Source organism: Ranitomeya variabilis, chromosome 5, assembly GCF_051348905.1.
Source record: "Ranitomeya variabilis isolate aRanVar5 chromosome 5, aRanVar5.hap1, whole genome shotgun sequence".
NCBI classification, from domain to species: Eukaryota; Metazoa; Chordata; class Amphibia; order Anura; family Dendrobatidae; genus Ranitomeya; species Ranitomeya variabilis.
Window position 1 is genome coordinate 49,840,619 of NC_135236.1, and position 21,832 is coordinate 49,862,450.

Here is a 21,832-nt window from a genome sequence, read left to right on the forward strand (position 1 = left end):
CTCCTCGGTGCTATGGTCGCTCTGTGGGGCCTGTCAGCATTTCCTGTGCTGCTCGCCCGTCTCCCTAGAAACAGGGATCCCATACAGCAAGGTCTGGGAATATGGGAATATTACACATGAAAGGGGAAAGATATTTCTGTCTGTCTGGATCCACTGTAAGTTTTGTATATGTGTCGCTAGACGACGACTCGATCAAATATCAGATAATATACCCTATTATATCATTATTATCATGTAGATGGGAAAAAAAAAAAAAACCTGGAGGATTTGCTTCTGTGTGAGTCATCAATTAATGTCTAAAAATACAATTAAAAAAAAGTGCGCTTTTTATATTGACCACTAGATGTCAGCACTTCAGCAGAAAAAACGACTCGCTTTACAGCCTGCAGTGAAAATGACTCTTAAAGTTCAATAGACAGAGAGTGACGTCTCCATTATACAGTGGAGCCTAAAGGACTCAGATTTTCTTCATTATCTTGAAGAAATAAATATGCACTTCATAAAATAGGAAGATTAAGATGAGCAGAGCCTTCTAGGAGAGTGAGGGAAATGCTGCCATCTTCAGGCATTTGTATTATGAAATTCTCCAACTCAGTCGTCTTGTAGGCTTGTACAGTGGCACGGTCCGCTGGGGCTAATTTGGGCTACATGGGGCAACCTGGTAACCTAATTACTGTAGGACTTTATATATTGATTTTTTTACAATCTCCTAATCTTTGTTTTGTTTTTTTTTGTCTCCACAGGATCTGCCCCTGCCCAGAAAGAGCAGCGGGTAAGTACCTCAGATCTATATCCGTATGGGGGGTGATTGTTTGGAGTGAATGGAAGTATTAGGAGTACATGGGGGGCATGTATGTACTGTATAATGTATAAAGCTGGGTATGAAGGTATATAGGGTATCATATATAGAGGTAAATATAACTGGAAAAAGCTAGTCCCTGTATGCTTACTGATACAGGGAAGGATGTCAGCCACTGATTATGACCTTAGGACCGCCCACTGGACTCCTAAGCCCAGAATGAGCAATATATATATATATATATATATATATATATATATATATATATATATATATATATATATATATATATATGCTGTATATGAATCTGTTCAGCTCCTCCTGCTACATATCATACTGACCTGTGATTCTACAGAGTGTCCAACTGTGTAGATGGCAGCACTGCTGGTAATAGTGGTGCATAATTAGGGTCCTAACCGCAGCCTTGTATTCAAAAAGAACTGGGCACTCGGAGATGATTAGCAGAATATTTATCTATTTTTTACTGTAGTGCAATCCTAAAATAATGACGTTTCGGCCTAAAAATTAGACCTTCTTCAGAAAAACTATGGCACAATAAATTGATTTAAATCAGAAAAATATGAATATAGCTAACAAAAAAGTAACAGCAAAGAGATTATGAATCAACTAGATGGTGGCCCAATTCTAACGTATCGGGTATTCTAGAATATGTAGGTAGTATATAGCACAGGCTACGTACTATATTGCACAGTGACGTAGTGTATAACACAACCGACGTAGTATATGACATAGCTACGTAGTATATAACATAGCCACGTAGTGTATTGCACAGGCACGTAGTATATTGGTCAGCCACGTTGTATAGAACAGAGCCATGTAGTATATAGCAGAGACACGTAGTATATAACATAGCCACGTAGTATATTGTAGAGGCACGTAGTATATTGCATAGCTACGTAGTATATTGCACAGCTGCGTAGTATATAACAGAGCCACGTAGTATATTGCACAGCCACGTAGTATATAACAGAGCCACGTAGTATATTGCACAGTCGACGTAGTATATAACAGAACCGACACAGCCACATAGTATATTGCACAGCTACGTAGTATATAACACAGAGCACGTAGTATATTCACAGCCACGCAGTATATAGCACAGCCACGTACTATATAACAGAGCCACGTAGTATATAACATAGCCACGTAGTATACTGTAGAGGCACGTAGTATATTGCATAGCTAAGTAGTATATTGCACAGTCGACGTAGTATATGACAGAACCGACACAGCCACATAGTATATTGCATAGCTACTTAGTATATAACACAGAGCATGTAGTATATTGCACAGCCACGCTGTATATTGCACAGTCACATTGTATATTGCACAGTCACTTTGTATATTGCACAGTCATGTTGTATATTGGCCAGCTACATAGTATATAGCACAGAGATGTAGTATATAACAGCCCACGCAGTATGTAACACAGCCCACGTAGTATATAGCAATGTGGGCACTCTATGTGTGGTTAAAAAAGACTTAAAATAAAAAATAAACATATACTAACCTTCCGAAGGCCCCTTGAAGTCCTGGCGCCGGTGTGCGGTGCACGCGGCAGCTTCCGGTCCCAGGGTTGGTATGAGCGCAGGACTTGTGATGACGTCATGGTCACATGACCGTGACGTCATGGCAGGTCCTTCTCGCATGGCATCCTTGGCATTAGATCCTGCCGCTTACACTGCCGAGGACAGTGCGCGACGTCTGAAGGTGAAAATAACCTTTTTTTTTTATTATTATTATTTGTAACATTAGATCTTTACGCAGATAGATACGCAGCATCAATAGTAAAAAGTTGGTCACACAGGGTTAGTAGCTGCGTTAACGGAGTGTGTTACACCGCGGCTCGTTAACGCTGGCATTAACCCTGTGTGAGCGCTCAGCGCTGACTGCAGGGCAGTAAAGCAGCGTGTTATGACCCCAATGGCGAGGGTCTCAGAGGAACGTGGAAGTCTGCAGAATACAAAAATCCAGCTCATAGGGCAGTGGTAACTGGGTTGACCATATATCTACTCCTAACGCCAACACTAGCAGTAGCCGGGGATCATTCCTACGTTGATTCTAGATGACACGCGCCAGCCGGAGAATCTAGCTACCCCTAGTAGAGGAAAACAAAGACCTTTCTTGCCTCCAGAGAAGGGGACCCCAAAGCTGGATAGAAGCCCCCCACAAATAATAACGGTGAGGTAAGAGGAAATGACAAACACAGAAATGAACCAGGTTTAGCACAGAGAGGCCCGCTTACTGATAGCAGAATAAAGAAAGGTAACTTATATGGTCAACAAAAACCCTATCAAAATCCACACTGGAAATTCAAGAACCCCCGAACCGTCTAACGGTCCGGGGGGAGAACACCAGCCCCCTAGAGCTTCCAGCAAAGGTCAGGATATAGTTTAGAAACAAGCTGGACAAAAATACAAAACCAAAACAAATAGCAAAAAGCAAAAGGCAGACTTAGCTGATATAACTGGAACCAGGATCAGTAGACAAGAGCACAGCAGACTAGCTCTGATAACTACGTTGCCAGGCATAGAACTGAAGGTCCAGGGAGCTTATATAGCAACACCCCTACTAACGACCCAGGTGCGGATAAAAGGAATGACAGAAAAACCAGAGTCAAAAAACTAGTAACCACTAGAGGGAGCAAAAAGCAAATTCACAACAGTACCCCCCCCTTAGTGAGGGGTCACCGAACCCTCACCACGACCACCAGGGCGATCAGGATGAGCGGCATGAAAGGCACGAACTAAATCGGCCGCATGAACATCAGAGGCGACCACCCAGGAATTATCCTCCTGACCATAGCCCTTCCACTTGACCAGGTACTGAAGCCTCCGCCTGGAGAGGCGAGAATCCAAGATCTTCTCCACCACGTACTCCAACTCGCCCTCAACCAACACCGGAGCAGGAGGCTCAGCAGAAGGAACTACAGGCACAATGTACCGCCGCAACAAGGACCTATGAAATACATTGTGAATAGCAAACGACACAGGAAGATCCAGACGAAAAGATACAGGATTAAGGATTTCCAATATCTTGTAAGGCCCAATAAAACGAGGTTTAAATTTGGGAGAGGAGACCTTCATAGGAACAAAGCGGGAAGAAAGCCATACCAAATCCCCAACGCGTAGTCGGGGACCCACACCGCGGCGGCGGTTGGCAAAGCGCTGAGCCCTCTCCTGTGACAACTTCAAGTTGTCCACCACATGATTCCAGATCCGCTGCAACCTATCCACCACAGAATCCACCCCAGGACAGTCAGAAGGCTCCACATGACCCGAAGAAAAGCGAGGATGGAAACCAGAGTTGCAGAAAAAAGGCGAAACCAAGGTGGCGGAACTAGCCCGATTATTAAGGGCAAACTCAGCCAACGGCAAGAATGTCACCCAATCGTCCTGATCAGCAGAGACAAAACACCTCAAATAAGCCTCCAAAGTCTGATTGGTTCGCTCCGTCTGTCCATTAGTCTGAGGATGGAAAGCAGACGAAAACGACAAATCAATGCCCATCCTACTACAAAAGGATCGCCAGAACCTGGAAACGAACTGGGATCCTCTGTCTGACACAATATTCTCAGGGATGCCGTGCAAACGAACCACGTTCTGGAAAAACACAGGAACCAGATCGGAAGAGGAAGGCAGCTTAGGCAAAGGAACCAAATGGACCATCTTGGAGAAGCGATCACATATCACCCAGATAACGGACATGCCCTGAGATAGCGGAAGATCAGAAATGAAATCCATGGAGATATGTGTCCAAGGTCTCTTCGGGACAGGCAAGGGCAAGAGCAAACCGCTGGCACGAGAACAGCAAGGCTTGGCTCGAGCACAAGTCCCACAGGACTGCACAAATGACCGCACATCCCTTGACAAGGAAGGCCACCAAAAGGACCTGGCCACCAGATCTCTGGTGCCAAAAATTCCCGGGTGACCTGCCAACACCGAGGAATGAACCTCGGAAATGACTCTGCTAGTCCACTTATCCGGGACAAACAGTCTGTCAGGTGGACAAGACTCAGGCCTATCAGCCTGAAATCTCTGCAACACACGTCGCAGATCCGGAGAAATAGCTGACAAGATAACTCCATCTTTAAGAATACCAACAGGATCAGCGACTTCAGGAGCATCAGGCACAAAGCTCCTAGAAAGAGCATCGGCCTTCACATTCTTTGAACCTGGTAAATACGAGACAACAAAATCAAAGCGGGAGAAAAACAATGACCAGCGGGCCTCTCTCGGATTAAGGCGTTTAGCAGACTCGAGATACATCAGATTTTTGTGATCAGTCAAGACCACCACACGATGCTTAGCACCCTCGAGCCAATGACGCCACTCCTCAAATGCCCATTTCATGGCCAACAACTCCCGATTGCCCACATCATAATTTCGCTCGGCAGGCGAAAACTTCCTAGAGAAAAAGGCACAAGGTTTCATAACAGAGCAACCAGGGCCTCTCTGCGACAAAACGGCCCCTGCTCCAATCTCTGAAGCATCCACCTCAACCTGAAAGGGAAGTGAGACATCGGGCTGACACAAAACAGGCGCCGAAGTAAACCGGCGTTTCAACTCCTGGAAAGCCTCCACGGCAGCAGGAGCCCAGTTAGCTACATCGGAGCCCTTCTTGGTCATATCCGTCAAAGGTTTCACAATGCTAGAAAAATTAGCGATAAAACGACGGTAGAAGTTAGCGAAACCCAAGAACTTCTGAAGACTCTTAACTGACGAGGGCTGAGTCCAATCAAGAATAGCTCGGACCTTGACTGGGTCCATCTCCACAGCAGAAGGGGAAAAAATGAACCCCAAAAAGGGAACCTTCTGTACACCAAAGAGACATTTTGAGCCCTTGACAAATAACGAATTTTCACGCAAAATTTTAAAGACCAACCTGACCTGCTCCACATGCGAATCCCAATTCTCAGAAAAAACCAAAATATCATCCAGATAAACAATCAAAAATTTATCCAGATACTTCCGGAAAATGTCATGCATAAAGGACTGAAAAACTGAAGGCGCATTGGAGAGCCCAAAAGGCATCACCAAGTACTCAAAATGACCTTCGGGCGTATTGAATGCGGTTTTCCATTCATCCCCTTGCTTAATGCGCACAAGGTTGTACGCACCACGAAGGTCTATCTTGGTGAACCACTTGGCACCTTTAATCCGGGCAAACAAGTCAGACAACAGCGGTAAAGGATACTGAAATTTGACAGTGATCTTATTTAAAAGCCGATAATCAATACAAGGCCTCAAAGATCCGTCCTTTTTTGCCACAAAAAAGAATCCCGCACCAAGAGGGGAAGAAGACGGACGAATATGTCCTTTCTCCAGAGACTCCTTGATATATGAACGCATAGCGGTATGTTCAGGTACCGACAGATTAAACAGTCTTCCCTTAGGAAATTTACTGCCTGGGATCAAATCTATAGCACAGTCACAGTCCCTATGAGGAGGCAATGCACTGGACCTGGACTCGCTAAAGACATCCTGATAATCAGACAAATACTCCGGAACTTCCGAAGGCGTAGAAGAAGCAATAGACACAGGCAGGGAATCCCCATGAATACCACGACAGCCCCAACTTGAGACTGACATAGCCTTCCAGTCCAGGACTGGATTATGGGTCTGTAACCATGGCAGCCCTAAAACAACCAAATCATGCATTTTATGTAAAACCAGGAAACGTATCACCTCGCGGTGTTCAGGAGTCATGCACATGGTAACCTGTGTCCAATACTGCGGTTTATTTGCTGCCAATGGTGTAGCATCAATACCCCTAAGAGGAATAGGATTTTCTAATGGTTCAAGAGTAAAACCACAGTGCTTAGCAAATGACAGATCCATAAGACTCAGGGCAGCACCTGAATCTACAAACGCCATGACAGGATAAGACGACAGTGAGCAAATCAAAGTTACAGACAGAATAAATTTAGGTTGCAAATTACCAACGGTGACAGGACTAACAACCTTAGCTATACGTTTAGAGCATGCTGAGATAACATGTGTAGAATCACCACAGTAGTAGCACAAGCCATTCCGGCGTCTATGAATTTTCCGCTCATTTCTAGTCAGGATTCTATCACATTGCATTAAATCAGGTGTCTGTTCAGACAACACCATGAGGGAATTTGCGGTTTTTCTATCACATTGCACCGAATTAGGTGTCTGTTCAGACAACACCATGAGGGAATTTGCGGTTTTGCGCTCCCGCAACCGCCGGTCAATTTGAATAGCCAGTGCCATAGTATCATTCAGACCTGTGGGAATGGGAAAACCCACCATAACATTCTTAATGGCTTCAGAAAGGCCATTTCTAAAATTAGCGGCCAGTGCACACTCGTTCCAATGTGTCAGCACGGACCATTTCCGAAATTTTTGGCAATACACTTCAGCCTCGTCCTGCCCCTGAGACATAGCCAGCAAGGCCTTTTCTGCCTGAATCTCAAGATTGGGTTCCTCATAAAGTAAACCGAGCGCCAGAAAAAACGCATCAATATCAGCCAATGCCGGATCTCCTGGCGCCAGCGAAAAAGCCCAATCCTGAGGGTCGCCCCGTAAGAACGAAATAACAATTTTCACTTGCTGAGCAGAGTCTCCAGATGAACAGGGTCTCAGGGACAAAAACAATTTACAATTATTCATGAAATTCCTAAACTTAAACCTGTCTCCGGAAAACAGTTCAGGAATCGGTATTTTAGGTTCTGACCTAGGATTTCTGATAACATAGTCTTGTATGCCCTGCACACGAGTAGCCAGCTGGTCCACACTTGTAATCAAGGTCTGGACATTCATGTCTGCAGCAAGCATAGCCACTCTGAGGTAAAGGGGAAGAAGAAAAAAAAAAAAACTCAGAATCTTCTTTCTTATAATCCCTCTTCTGCAATGCATTAAACATTTAATACGGGCCTGGCAAACTGTTATGACCCCAATGGCGAGGGTCTCAGAGGAACGTGGAAGTCTGCAGAATACAAAAATCCAGCTCATAGGGCAGTGGTAACTGGGTTGACCATATATCTACTCCTAACGCCAACACTAGCAGTAGCCGGGGATCATTCCTACGTTGATTCTAGATGACACGCGCCAGCCGGAGAATCTAGCTACCCCTAGTAGAGGAAAACAAAGACCTTTCTTGCCTCCAGAGAAGGGGACCCCAAAGCTGGATAGAAGCCCCCCACAAATAATAACGGTGAGGTAAGAGGAAATGACAAACACAGAAATGAACCAGGTTTAGCACAGAGAGGCCCGCTTACTGATAGCAGAATAAAGAAAGGTAACTTATATGGTCAACAAAAACCCTATCAAAATCCACACTGGAAATTCAAGAACCCCCGAACCGTCTAACGGTCCGGGGGGAGAACACCAGCCCCCTAGAGCTTCCAGCAAAGGTCAGGATATAGTTTAGAAACAAGCTGGACAAAAATACAAAACCAAAACAAATAGCAAAAAGCAAAAGGCAGACTTAGCTGATATAACTGGAACCAGGATCAGTAGACAAGAGCACAGCAGACTAGCTCTGATAACTACGTTGCCAGGCATAGAACTGAAGGTCCAGGGAGCTTATATAGCAACACCCCTACTAACGACCCAGGTGCGGATAAAAGGAATGACAGAAAAACCAGAGTCAAAAAACTAGTAACCACTAGAGGGAGCAAAAAGCAAATTCACAACAGCAGCGGCCATTTCGCTGCCAGACTATGGCCATTGCTGATTGGTCGTGGCAATTGTCGTGGGCGTTTTGCCACGACCAATCAGCGACTTGGATTTCCATGACAGACAGAGGCCGCGACCAATGAATATCCGTGACAGACAGACAGAAGGACAGACAGAAAGACGGAAGTGACCCTTAGACAATTATATAGTAGATATACAGATGGTTACATACATATTCGTTATGTGAGTAACACAAAATAGACTGTAATATACAATACTTAATGAATAACCATCGTTTTCATTATTTTGTTTACATAAATCAATACTATGTATGAAAAAAAAAAACTTTATAATATATCTAATTAGAAAAATCCTCTTTTTTCTCCTCCACGACTAGTCAGTCAGTCTCAAAATTCTCAGTTCACAGGAAAAATCTGTCTTCAGTTGGTGCTCATAAGTTTTATGGAGAACTAGCAATGGAACATCTGTGTCGGCCTTTAGCTCCTCTCTCCTCCATAGAATATTAAACGCACCAACCGTCATCTCCTATCTCAGTAATGGGAAAATCTTCACTGAACACAGATTTTACCCATGAATTGAGAGTGCAAGATCAGCCCAGGAGGAGAAAGAAGCCGATTTCCCTAATATGTTAAATAGTTTCTTATTGTTATATATGTTATTGATTTGTTAAATAAAAATTAAAATAACAGCTATTAAATTCACCATATAGTTCCTTAGATGTGGACCTTTTTATTTATGTTAATTTTTATGGCATTTTCCTAGTGGGCGGTGCCCACAGGATTATAATGCAGAGCAGCCTAAGGACACGCCCCAGAGGATCTTTGAGCCACGCCCCTAAAAATAAACACATCCGCAGGGAATAAAAAAAGCCCATATCAGTGGAACCGTATGTCGGATTTAAAAAAAACAAAAAACAAAAAAAGGCATATTCAGGAGAGTGGAGGGAATAAAATTAGAGCAAAACTGCAAGTGGAGCGCCCGCTAGGGCCATTAGGTACTCGGGCTGGGTCGGACAGTTCTTTAAGGGGATATGTCACAGTGGCAGTGACCCGGTCTGTGGCCCTGGGCGTCCAGGAAAAGGGGGATAATGAAAATGGGAAGAAAGTCTGACGTAGTAGTGTTCGTGACGCCACCTGTGGTACTCGGGCAGGGGTGGCCGACGCTGCTTAAAGGGGTCCTCTGGGGATGATGGTATTGCAGCAGAGATGGTTTAGTTCCCCAGAGGTAGAACTTAGTCCCCAGGGCTCCCGGTATAGTTGGTAAGGATGATAGATGGTGAGGCGCAGGAAAGAAATAGAGGACACAAGGTTGCAGTCTCTTTACCTTTTACTGGTAGAATGCAGCCACAGTCCAGGGTACAGGTGATAGTGTGGTCCGGGCAGCCTGGAAGCGATTCAGAATCCCCTTAGCCAGGTGGGGTTGAAAGCCTTCCTTTCTGCACTGTGTTCTAAGTCCCTTGCTGCCTGAGGCTTCATACAAGGTCCTCTCTGTCCTTTTAGGTGGACACTACCCGCATGACAGGCAACTAGAGCTTTTTTACAGGTGTCCCTTCTCGTGGTGACTCCGGGCTCTATCTGCTGCTGTCCCTTCGGGTGTTAATGGTGGCCAGGAGACTTGGAATCTCCTGCCCACCGGTTTCTGCTGTGGGAAATACAGCTACCCCCACAACCTCGGAATTCCGGCCTCTGGTATTCTTGCGCTGATTCTGGAGTGAGCCCACTCGCAGCTCCACTCCCAGTATCTCTCCTCTCCTGTGCCTCTTCTCCCCTCACAGTCTCTTACAATCTGACTGACTCCTGTCAGGAGCTGCAGAACCTCATGTCTGCACGGCTCCAGCCCTCCTCTTGACTGACCTCCTAACTCCTCCTCCAGCCAGAATATATAGTGAAGCTACCCTCAAACCGGGTCTAGAGCTCCCCCTTCTGGCCTGGAGTCAGAACAGTGTTGTGTGTACGTGTTACCTGTTAAAGGGATCCTTGTCGCTTCCAGGCATGGCATCACCTCCCCCGTGAGGAAAGCGAGACTGCTGTACTAACCGGTTTCCTGGGGTGTTACACAAGCTTGTGACCTGGTGACAAATCCTAAGTATGTGATCATTATGAACAATGCCAGGTAGCCAATAACTATTACTCAGGAGTGTGTGAGATTTATTTATTATGAGATTCCATCTTGACAAGTTATTATTGCCTTTGTCTATCTATACCTGCCATACTAAGGCTTATCGCAGCTATGCCATTAATAATCTCTTTGTGTTACTGTTATTATTTTTTGACTTATATCAATTTGTTTTGCCACCATTTATCTGAAGAAGGTCTAATTTTTGGGCTGAAATTATAATTTTTGGATTACACTACAGTAAAAAGAAAAAGATTCTGATAATCTTCCTTGAGGGCCAAGTTTTTGATGAATGCTAGATTTCCTTTAAGTCGTGTGACACAGTAGTACGTGCACACATATATTCTCGGTCAGTCACACGTCAGTATTTGCACACAAACAATACTGTGACAAAATGTTAGGCAGGTGTGACAAAAATGCTGCAAAGTAAGAATGCTTTAAAAATCAGAAGCGCTATTAGTTTTCTTTTCTTTTTTTCCGAAAATTAATTAACTAAAGAGAAATCTAAATCACATCTATAATTGATATGATCTTTGTCTTGACCGGTACTTTAAGATACACTTACGCACAGATTTTGAAGGATCTCGGCAGGAGGTTGTTCCAAACATCTTGAGATGTGACCCCGGATCTTCTGTGTATGAGGCTTGTGTGGATCCTATGTCTCTTCATGTGATCCCAGACAGACTGGATGATGTGAGATCAGGGCTCTGCGTGTCGGATCATCACTTCTAGGACTCCTTGTTCTTCTTTACTCTGGAGACTGTTCTTAATGACATTGGCTGGATGTTTGGGAACTTTTTCCAGCTTCAGAATAAATTTGGAGCCAATCAGACGCCTCCTTGGTGCTACTCAATAATGGAGAACTATCTACCTGGGTTTCTCTATTGAGAATACTACTAATCTTCACCATATTCCCATCTCCATTTCCTCAATTCTTCCATGAAAACCACTTGTGGCCAGAGTTCTCCGAACAATAGACAGGTGTAGCTTGGTCCCGATTTTTGCTGCCAGTTCTGAGTTGATGGCACTGCTGGACATCTTCTGATTTGAAGGGGAAGTAATCATGATGTTGTCTGCTGCACTAAGTTTCCTTGGCCGACCACTGCGTCTACGTTGCCCATTTCATGGTGCTTGAATAACACATCTTGAAACCCCAGTTGGCTTTGAAATATTTGCTTTGGACAAACCTTGCTGATGCAGTATGATGACCTTGTGTCTTTTTGCTGTGCTCAATCTTGCCATGGTGTATGATCAGTGACGTGAGAGAACAGAGACTTGGAAGTGATGGGCCGGCACCCAGAGAGCCTTGATCTCACATCTTCTAGTCTGTCTGGGATTATAAGAAGACACTGAAGAATCTGCACAAGAGACATCCACAGACCTTCTGTGGTCAGACCTCCAAGATGATTGGAACAGCCTCCTGCCGAGTTCCTTCAAAATCTGTGTGAAAGTGTAACTGGAAAAACTGATGTATTGAATGTGAAGGGCGGTCACTAAATATTGAAGATCTCTCTTTTGTTCATTCACTTTGCATATTGTTAATTGATAAAAATAAGCCTTTAACTCTTCTATTTTTCAAAACCATTCTTGCTATGCAGCATTTTTTCAGCATCTGTCTAAAATTTTTGCCCAGTTCTGTATACTCTAGGTCAGTGACACAGTGGTATGTGCACACATACAGTGGGGAAAAAAAGTATTTAGTCAGCCACTAATTGTGCATGTTCTCCCATTTAAAAAGATGAGCGAGGCCTGTAATTGACATCATAGGTAGACCACAACTATGAGAGTCACAATGAGAAAACAAATCCAGAAAATCACCTTGTCTGATTTGCCAAGATTTATTTTGCAAATTATAGTGGAAACGAAGTATTTGGTCACCTAAAAACATGCAAGATTTCTGGCTCTCACAGACCTTTAACTTCTTCTTTAAGAGGCTCCTCTGTCCTCCACTCATTACCTGTAGTAATGGCTCCTGGTTGACCTTCTTATCAGTATAAAAGACACCTGTCCACAACCTCCAGCAGTCACACTCCAAACTCCACTATGGTGAAGGCCAAAGAGATGTCGAAGGACACGAGAAACAAAATTGTAGCCCTGCACCAGACTGGGAAGACTGAATCTGCAATAAGCAAGCAGCTTGGTGTGATGAAATCAACTGTGGGAGCAATAATAAGAAAATGGAAGACATACAAAACCACTGATAATCTCCCATAATCTGGGGCTCCACACAAGATCTCACCCCGTGGGGTCAAAATGATCACAAGAATGGTGAGCAAAAATCCCAGAACCAAACAGGGGACCTAGAGAATGACCTGCATAGAGCTGGGACCACCATAACAAAGGCTACCATCAGTAACACACTACGCCGCCAGGGACTCAGATCCTGCAGTGCCAGACGTGTCCCCCTGCTTAAGCCAGTACATGTCCGGGCCCGTCTGAAGTTTGCTAGAGAGCATTTGGATTATTCTGAAGAGTATCAGGAGGAAGTAATATGCTCTGATGAAACCAAAGCAGAACTGTTTGGTAGAAACAAAACTCGTTGTGTTTGGAGGAGACAGAATGCTGAGTTGCATCCAAAGAACACCATACCTACTGTGAAGCATGGGGGTGGCAACATCATGCTTTGGGGCTGTTTCTCTGCAAAGGGACCAGGATGACTGATCCGTGTACATGAAAGAATGAATGGGGCCATGTATCGTGAGATTTTGAGTGCAAACCTCCTTCCATCAGCAATGGCATTGAAGATGAAACATGGATGGATCTTTCAGCATGATAACAAGCACACAGCCAGGGCAACGAAGGAGTGGCTTCGTTAGAAGCATATGAAGGTCCTGGAGATGCCTAGCCAGTCTCCAGATCTCAACCCCATAGAAAACCTTTGGAGGGAGTTGAAAGTCCGTGTTGCCCAGCGACAGGCCCAAAACATCACTGCTCTAGAGGAGATATGCGTGGAAGAATGGGCCAACATATCACCAACAGTGTGTGCCAACCTTGTGAAGACTTACAGAAAACGTTTCACCTCTGTCATTGCCAACAAAGGATCTAACAAAATATTGAGATGAACTTTTGTTAATGACCAAATAGTTATTTTCCACCATAATTTGCAAAATAAATCAGACAAGGTGATTTTCTGGATTTGTTCTCGGTCGGTCACACAGCAGTACATGCACACATATGTCCTATGTTGGTCACACCACAGTACATGCACACATATGTTCTATGTCGGTCACACAGTAGTACATGCACACATATGTTCTATGTCGGTCACACCGCAGTGCATGCACACATATGTTCTGTGTAGGTCACACCGCAGTACATGCACACATATGTTCTATGTCGGTCACACCGCAGGACATGCACACATATGTTCTATGTCGGTCACACAGTAGTACATGCACACATATGTTCTATGTCGGTCACACCGCAGGACATGCACACATATGTTCTATGTCGGTCACACCGCAGGACATGCACACATACGTTCTATGTCGGTCACACCGCAGTACATGCACACATATGTTCTATGTCGGTCACACAGTAGTACATGCACACATATGTTCTATGTCGGTCACACAGTAGTACATGCACACATATGTTCTATGTCGGTCACACCGCAGGACATGCACACATATGTTCTATGTCGGTCACACCGCAGGACATGCACACATACGTTCTATGTCGGTCACACCGCAGTACATGCACACATATGTTCTATGTCGGTCACACAGTAGTACATGCACACATATGTTCTATGTCGGTCACACAGTAGTACATGCACACATATGTTCTATGTCGGTCACACCGCAGTACATGCACACATATATCCTATGTCGGTCACACCGCAGGACATGCACACATATGTTCTATGTCGGTCACACAGTAGTACATGCACACATATGTTCTATGTCGGTCACACCGCAGGACATGCACACATATGTTCTATGTCGGTCACACAGTAGTACATGCACACATATGTTCTATGTCGGTCACACCGCAGGACATGCACACATATGTTCTATGTCGGTCACACCGCAGGACATGCACACATATGTTCTATGTCGGTCACACAGTAGTACATGCACACATATGTTCTATGTCGGTCACACAGTAGTACATGCACACATATGTTCTATGTCGGTCACACCGCAGTACATGCACACATATGTTCTATGTCAGTCACACAGTAGTACATGCACACATATGTTCTATGTCGGTCACACCGCAGTACATGCACACATATGTTCTGTGTCAGTCACACCGCAGGACATGCACACATATGTTCTGTGTCGGTCACACAGTAGTACATGCACACATATGTTCTATGTCGGTCACACAGTAGTACATGCACACATATGTTCTATGTCGGTCACACAGTAGTACATGCACACATATGTTCTGTGTCGGTCATACAGCAGGACATGCACACAGTGGCAGCATAAAGCACATCTGCAGACGCACACCTCTCCATCTTCCCATCTGCTCCCCCTCCCATCCTCCGATCTCTCTGCTGTTTCCTTTTTCCTCTGCTTGTCCTCAGAATATCCTTGTCATCTCTCTCCTTTCGTCCCTCGCTCTCCCCTCTGCAGATTTCTTCCTTCCCGGATCTCCCCCTCCCCAATCCTCTTTATTATCCGTTTCCTGAGGATCTAATCCCATCCTCCACCTGCTCACCTTCCCTGCTCTCCTCCGCGGCTTCCTCCCCTCCTCATCCCTGCATCCATTATCCCTCCTGCCCTCTCACATCCTACCGTTATTCTCTCTTTTCCCCCCCGCACCTCTTTTGATCCTTTTAGGAAGCCCCCCTGCCTTCCGTCTCCTTAGCCCACCATGTCCCTCCTAATCTGTCTCTGATCACCGTGTCCCATCCCCCACCAGCTGTGATCCTCACACTCACCTGGACGAGGTCACCTACCCGCCACAACCTCCGCCATGTTTAGACGAACCAAGAGGTAATTGGGGCTCGGGATGAGCAAGGGGTTAAATCTCCGGAGACAGGGGGCTTATATGGGAGAGGGACGTATGTGCATGTGGCCATATACCTGCATGTTATATACCGTAACTAGGCGTCAACAATCCAGCGATCCGCGAGGAGGAACCTATACTGGGCTGAAGAGCGAACACCTAGGTAATGAAATCTAGGCCTGACATCATTAATGCTAAACACTGTCGCCTCAGAGCTCACACTCTAATCAGGCCGTAATCTATACCGCCAAACCGGGCAGATACCATCCATCAGATAAGTGTCACAGCTCCGCTGATAGAAGACATCATTGAATGTGCCAGATCAAAACGCGCTGGGTCTAAGGCCAGGTAATGGGCAGACGGCCTGCTCATTGGGGATCCAGATAAGATCCAGCTAGGGGGGATCAGAAGAGCTGACGCTCGGTGTGACTGTGTGCCGCAGCAGCCGGCGTGTCATGTATTATTCATCGCTGTCTGCGGTTGTGTGTGCGCCCGCCATACTACATGTATGTGGGAGTGTAACATGGCCCGGGTCTCCCTTGGGGTGTCACGCTGTGACTCGGATCTGAAAGCCGAGCTGTCTCGTCTGACTCTCCAGTCTGCCTGCGCTCATCTCCCAGCGCTGTGTGTCAGCTCTTTGTTCCTAAGCTGGTACCTGCTATGGCTTGGACTGGCGCACTGGAGAACAGGAGAATCCTCCGGCGGGCCCCTGTGCAGGATAGGGCCGCCACCCTCTTATACGAGCAGTTCCCGGCGACACTATATACATGTATCACTATGAGGTGGCTTCTTATTCATCTAACAATCTGCCCGGCTCATTGCTATATAGGTCTGTGATTGAGGATGATGTCACATGTGCATGTAGCTGAATGCGGGGCCCCGGAGCCGGTTACTGGTGGGCCCCTGGCTCCCCAGTCCGACAGCGCTGCCATATATTACTGTCCGTACAGGAGGAGATACAGCGCGCTAATCACACGTCTCCTGTAGTTGTAGGAGCAGCAACCGGAAAAGTTTAATCCTGACGAGCAGCAGCTCTCCCACCCTCCCCCGACCGCACTCCCCCCTGCCCGGGCACATAGGTAAGTGGTCCTGTAATCCGCAACCATGCTGGTATAACCTGGGTATAATTATATGTACAGCTGGTATAACCTGGGCATCTCCTGTATATTATATATGTACATCTGGTATAACCTGGGCATCTCCTGTATATAATATATATGTACAGCTGGTATAAAATGGGCATCTCCTGTATATAATATATATGTACAGCTGGTGTAACCTGGGCATCTCCTGTATATCATTATATATGTGCAGCTGGTATAACCTGGGCATCTTCTGTATATAATTATATATGTGCAGCTGGTATAACCTGGGCATCTTCTGTATATAATTATATATGTGCAGCTGGTATAACCTGGGCATCTCCTGTATATAATTATATATGTACAGCTGGCATAACCCGGGCATCTTCTGTATATAATTATATGTGTACAGCTGGTATAACCTGGGCATCTTCTGTATATAATTATATATGTGCAGCTGGTATAAACTGGGCATCTCCTGTATATAATTATATATGTACAGCTGGCATAACCCGGGCATCGCCTATATATAATTATAAATGTATCTCCCTTCCCGTGCGTGTTAGAATGACTCGAGACCCAGGCTGACGCTTGCCCTGTTCTGGGGATCTTGGAAATATACACAATGTACAGCTAGGTCATATAGTATTTCCATAACTCCTTTATGCAATCCTAGCTTGTTGAACAAAGGCCGCAGGCCGCATGGCTTTGATCCACAGGGGTCTTCCTGTAGAAGGTTGCATACCAGCTAGCTAGTGGGAGTGTGAATCCCTTTGTTTGAAGCTGACCAGGTGTCATGTTACCACAGCACGTGCTGAAGGCGTTTTTACAATTCTATGCCAAATAGGATACAGATGATTGACATGGAATTATGTCTCCAATATTCTTCACAGGGTCTATGCCGGTATAACCTGGGTATTCTCTGGTACATAGTACAATGTCACTATAACCTGGGTATACTCTGATATATAGGACTATGCCGCTATGTACTCTGATATATTGGACTATGCAGGTATAACCTGGGTATACTTGGATATATGGGACTATGCCGGTATAACTTTGGTATACTCTCGTACATAGGGCAATGCCGCTATAACCAGGGTATACTCTGATAAATAGGACTATGCAGCTATAACCTGGGTGTACGCTGATATATAGGACTGTGCCAGTATAACCTGGGCGTACTCTGATATATAGAACTATGCCACTATAACCTGGGTGTACTCTGATATATGGACTATGCCGCTATAACCTGGGTACCTGGGTGTTATCTGGTCCTGACTATGCCAGTATAACCTGGGTGTACTCTGATATATAGGACTATGCTACTATAACCTGGGTGTACCGTGATTTATAGGATTATGCCAATATAACCTGGGTGTTCTCTGATGTATAGGACTATGTCGCTATGTACTCTGATATATAGGACTATGCCGGTATAACCTGGGTGTACTCTGATATATAAAACTATGCCGCTATAACCTGGGTATACTCTGATTTATAGTACAATACCACTATAACCTGGGTGTACTATGATACATGGGACCATTCTTGTATAACATGGGTGTACTCTGATATATAGGACTATGCCACTATCACCTGGGTGTACTTTGATATATAGGACTATGCCGCTATGTACTCTGATATATTGGACTATGCAGGTATAACCTGGGTGTACTCTGATATATAGGACTATGCCGCTATAACCTGGGTATACTCTGATATATAGGACAATGCTGGTATAACCTGGGTGTACTATGATACATGGGACTATTCTGGTATAACCTGGGTGTACTCTGATATATAGGACTATGACACTATAACCTGGGTGTACTATGATATATAGGACTATACCACTATAACCTGGGTATACACTGATATATAGGACAATGCTTGGGCTCCCCACTCACATTGGATCCTGCAGAGTGGGGAAGACAAATTATATTGTGTGCAGCGCAGTCCTCTCCCTATAGGGGGTGCAGTGCAGTCCTCTCCCTATAGGGGGTACAGTGCAGTCCTCTCCCTATAGGGGGTGCAGTGCAGTCCTCTCCCTATAGGGAGTGCAGTGCAGTCGTCTCCTCTCTCTATCAGTGGTGCAATGCAGTCCTCTCTCTATAGGGGCTACAGTGCAGTAATCTCTGTATAACGGGCACAGGGCAGTCCTCTCCCTATAGGGGATGCAGTGACGTCCTTGCCCTATAGAAGGTGCAGTCCTCTCCCTGTAAGGGGTGCAGTGCAGTCCTCTCTATAGGGGGTGAAGTTCAGTCCTATTCCTATAGAAGGTACAGTCCTCTCCCTGTAGGGTATGCAGTGCAGTCCTCCCCCTATAGGGGGTGAAGTGCAGTCCTCTCCCTATAGAAGGTGTAGTCCTCTCCCTGAAGGGAATGCAGTGCAGTCCCCTCTCTATAAGGGGTGCAGTGCAGTCCTATACCTATAGGGGGTGCAGTACAGTCATCTCTCTATAGGGGGTGCAGTGCAGTCCTCTCCCTATAGAGGGTGCAGTACAGTCCTCTATCTACAGGGGATTCAGTGCAGTCCTCTATCTCTATAGGGGATGAACTGCAGTCCTCTCCCTATAGGGGGTGCAGTGTAGTCCTTTCCCTATAGGGGTGAAGTGCAGTCATCTCTCTATAGGGGGTGCAGTCCTCTCTTTATAGGGGATGCACTGCAGTCCTCTCCTTATAGGGGGTGCAGTGTAGTCCTCTATAGGGGGTGCAGTGCAGTCATCTCCATATAGTGGGTGCAGTGCAGTCCTCTCCCTATAGGGGGTGCAGTGCAGTCCTCTCTATAGGGGGTGCAGTGCAGTCCTCTCCCTATAGTGGGCGCAGTGTAGTCCTCTCCCTATAGGGGGTGCAGTGCAGTCCTCTTTATAGGGGGTGCAGTGCAGTCCTCTCCCTATAGTGGGTGCAGTGCAGTCCTCTCTCTATAGGGGGTGCAGTGCAGTCCACTCTCTAAAGGGGTTGCAGTGCAGTCCTCTCCCTATAGGGGTGTAGTGCAGTCCTTTCCCTGTAGGGGTGCAGTGCAGTCCTCTACCTATAGGGGGTGCAGTGCAGTCCACTCTCTAAAGGGGTTGCGGTGCAGTCCACTCTCTAAAGGGGTTTCAGTGCAGTCCTCTCTCTATAGGGGGTGTAGTGCAGTCCTCTACCTATAAGGGGTGCAGTGCAGTCCTCTCTACAGTGGGAGAAGTGCAGTCCTTTCCCTATAGAAGGTGCAGTCCTCTCCCTGTAAGGGGTGCAGTGCAGTCCTCTTCCTATAGCGGGTGCAGTGCAGTCCTCTCTCTGTAGGGGGTGAAATGCAGTCCTTTTTCTATAGGGGGTGCAGTGCAGTCCTCTATAGGGGATGAAGTACAGTTATCTCCTTATAGGAGGTGCAGTGCAGTCCTCTCCCTATAGGAGGTACAGTGCAGTCCTCTCCCTATAGGAGGTGCAGTGCAGTCCTCTCCCTATAGGGCATGCAGTGCAGTCCTCCCTATAGGGCATGCAGTGCAGTCCTCTACCTATAGGAGGTGCAGTCCTCTCCTTGTAGGAGGTGCAGTACTCTCCCTATAGGAGGTACAGTGCAGTCCTCTCCCTATAGGAGGTGCAGTGCAGTCCTCTCCCTATAGGGGGTGCAGTGCAGTCCTCTACCTATAGGAGGTGCAGTGCAGTCCTCTCCCTATAGGAGGTGCAGTTCAGTCCTCTCTCTATAGGGGGTGTAGTGCAGTCCTCTCCCTATAGGAGGTGCAGTGCAGTCCTCTGCCTATAGGGGGTGCAGTGCAGTCCTCTCCCTATTGGAGGTGCAGTGCAGTCCTCTCCCTATAGGGGGTGCAGTGATCTCACTATAGGGGGTGCAGTCCTCTCTCTATAGGGGGTGCAGTGTAGTCTCCATACCCTCTAGGGGGTACAGTGCAGTCCTCTCTCTATAGGGGGTGTAGTGCAGTCCTCTCCCTATAGGGGGCTCAGTGCAGTCCTCTCCCTGTAGGGGGTGCAGTGCAGTCTCTATACCCTATAGGGGGTACAGTGCAGTCCTCTCTCTATAGGGGGTGTAGTGCAGTCCTCTCCCTGTAGAGGGTGCAGTGCAGTCCTCTCCCTATTGGAGGTGCAGTGCAGTCCTCTCCCTATCGGGGGTGCAGTGATCTCACTATAGGGGTGCAGTCCTCTCTCTATAGGGGGTGTAGTGCAGTCCTCTCCCTATAGGGGATGCAGTGCAGTCCTCTCCCTATTGGAGGTGCAGTGCAGTCCTCTCCCTATAGGGGGTGCAGTGATCTCACTATAGGGGGTGCATTGCAGTCCTCTCCCTACAGGGGGTGCAGTGCAGTCCTCTCCCTATAGGGGGTGCAGTGCAGTCCTCTCCCTACAGGGCGTGCAGTGCCTGCACCAGTGTGATATGGAGGCGTATAACAGTAATGATGGGGGTCTTCCTTTCCTGGTACATTCTGCATGTCTCAGTGTACAGTAATTTGGGGGTCTCTTTGCTCCATCGCTGGGGGACATGATCATGTGCCGACCTCCTCTGACCCTGGCTCCTGTCTGATTTCAGGGGGCAGCCCTATGGACAGTCCCAGGAACTTTTCTCCGAGTGCAGCCGCTCACTTCTCTTTTGCATCTTCACGCAGGTAACGGGGGGTTCACAGTACGCGATCATTAGAAATCGGGGGGTTGTGCGCTCGTGGACGCCCTCTCCGTGGTTTGTACATGTGTTCTCCTTTCAGCAGGACAGATGGCCGTCGCTGGTCTCTTGCTTCGCTTCCATCATCCGGATATGGGACGAATACTCCGAGCTCCACCGTATCGGTGAGTGGGGACTGTGCCTTTATGGAGCCCGCCTCTGTGCCTCGGTGGCTCTGTGCCTCAGTGGCTCTGTGCCTCGGTGACTTATCTGCATAGACTAAAGCTATGAAGAAGGGGTCTTCCAGTAGCGGACGCACCTCTCAGTCACATCTCCCACATTTCCTCATTAACCGCCATCTTGTTTCTTTCTCTTCTCTGTATCCCACTCTCTTTGTCTTCCTTGGGGGTCCCCTCCATTTTTCTTCCCGCAGTCGTCCTCCTCTTCTCAGGAACGCCTTCACCAGTTACCATTCCAGCCCACCTTGGATGAACTCCACTTTCTTTCCAAGCATTTCGGCAGTACAGAGAGTATCCCCGATGATGACGGTGGTCGCAGGTCACCTGCAGTCAGACCACGATCTCGAAGTCTAAGGTCAG

General features: G+C 46.5%; 1 protein-coding gene across 5 annotated transcripts in view; it reads left to right on the forward strand.

The window, feature by feature from the left end:
- Window positions 1–21,832, forward strand: part of MAST1 (microtubule associated serine/threonine kinase 1) — a 133,501-nt gene that overhangs the window by 80,590 nt on the left and 31,079 nt on the right. For 2 of the 5 annotated variants that reach the window (XM_077261894.1, XM_077261889.1), the window contains exons 2-6: window positions 744–772; window positions 16,552–16,643; window positions 21,165–21,240; window positions 21,337–21,418; window positions 21,667–21,827. In XM_077261894.1, the coding sequence (XP_077118009.1) occupies window positions 21,176–21,240; window positions 21,337–21,418; window positions 21,667–21,827 (308 nt within the window). In that variant the 5' untranslated portion in view covers window positions 744–772; window positions 16,552–16,643; window positions 21,165–21,175. Of the gene's footprint in view, window positions 1–743; window positions 773–15,121; window positions 15,552–16,551; window positions 16,644–21,164; window positions 21,241–21,336; window positions 21,419–21,666; window positions 21,828–21,832 lie in introns of those variants that run through there. The other 3 variants (XM_077261890.1, XM_077261891.1, XM_077261892.1) reach the window with 3 other exon arrangements.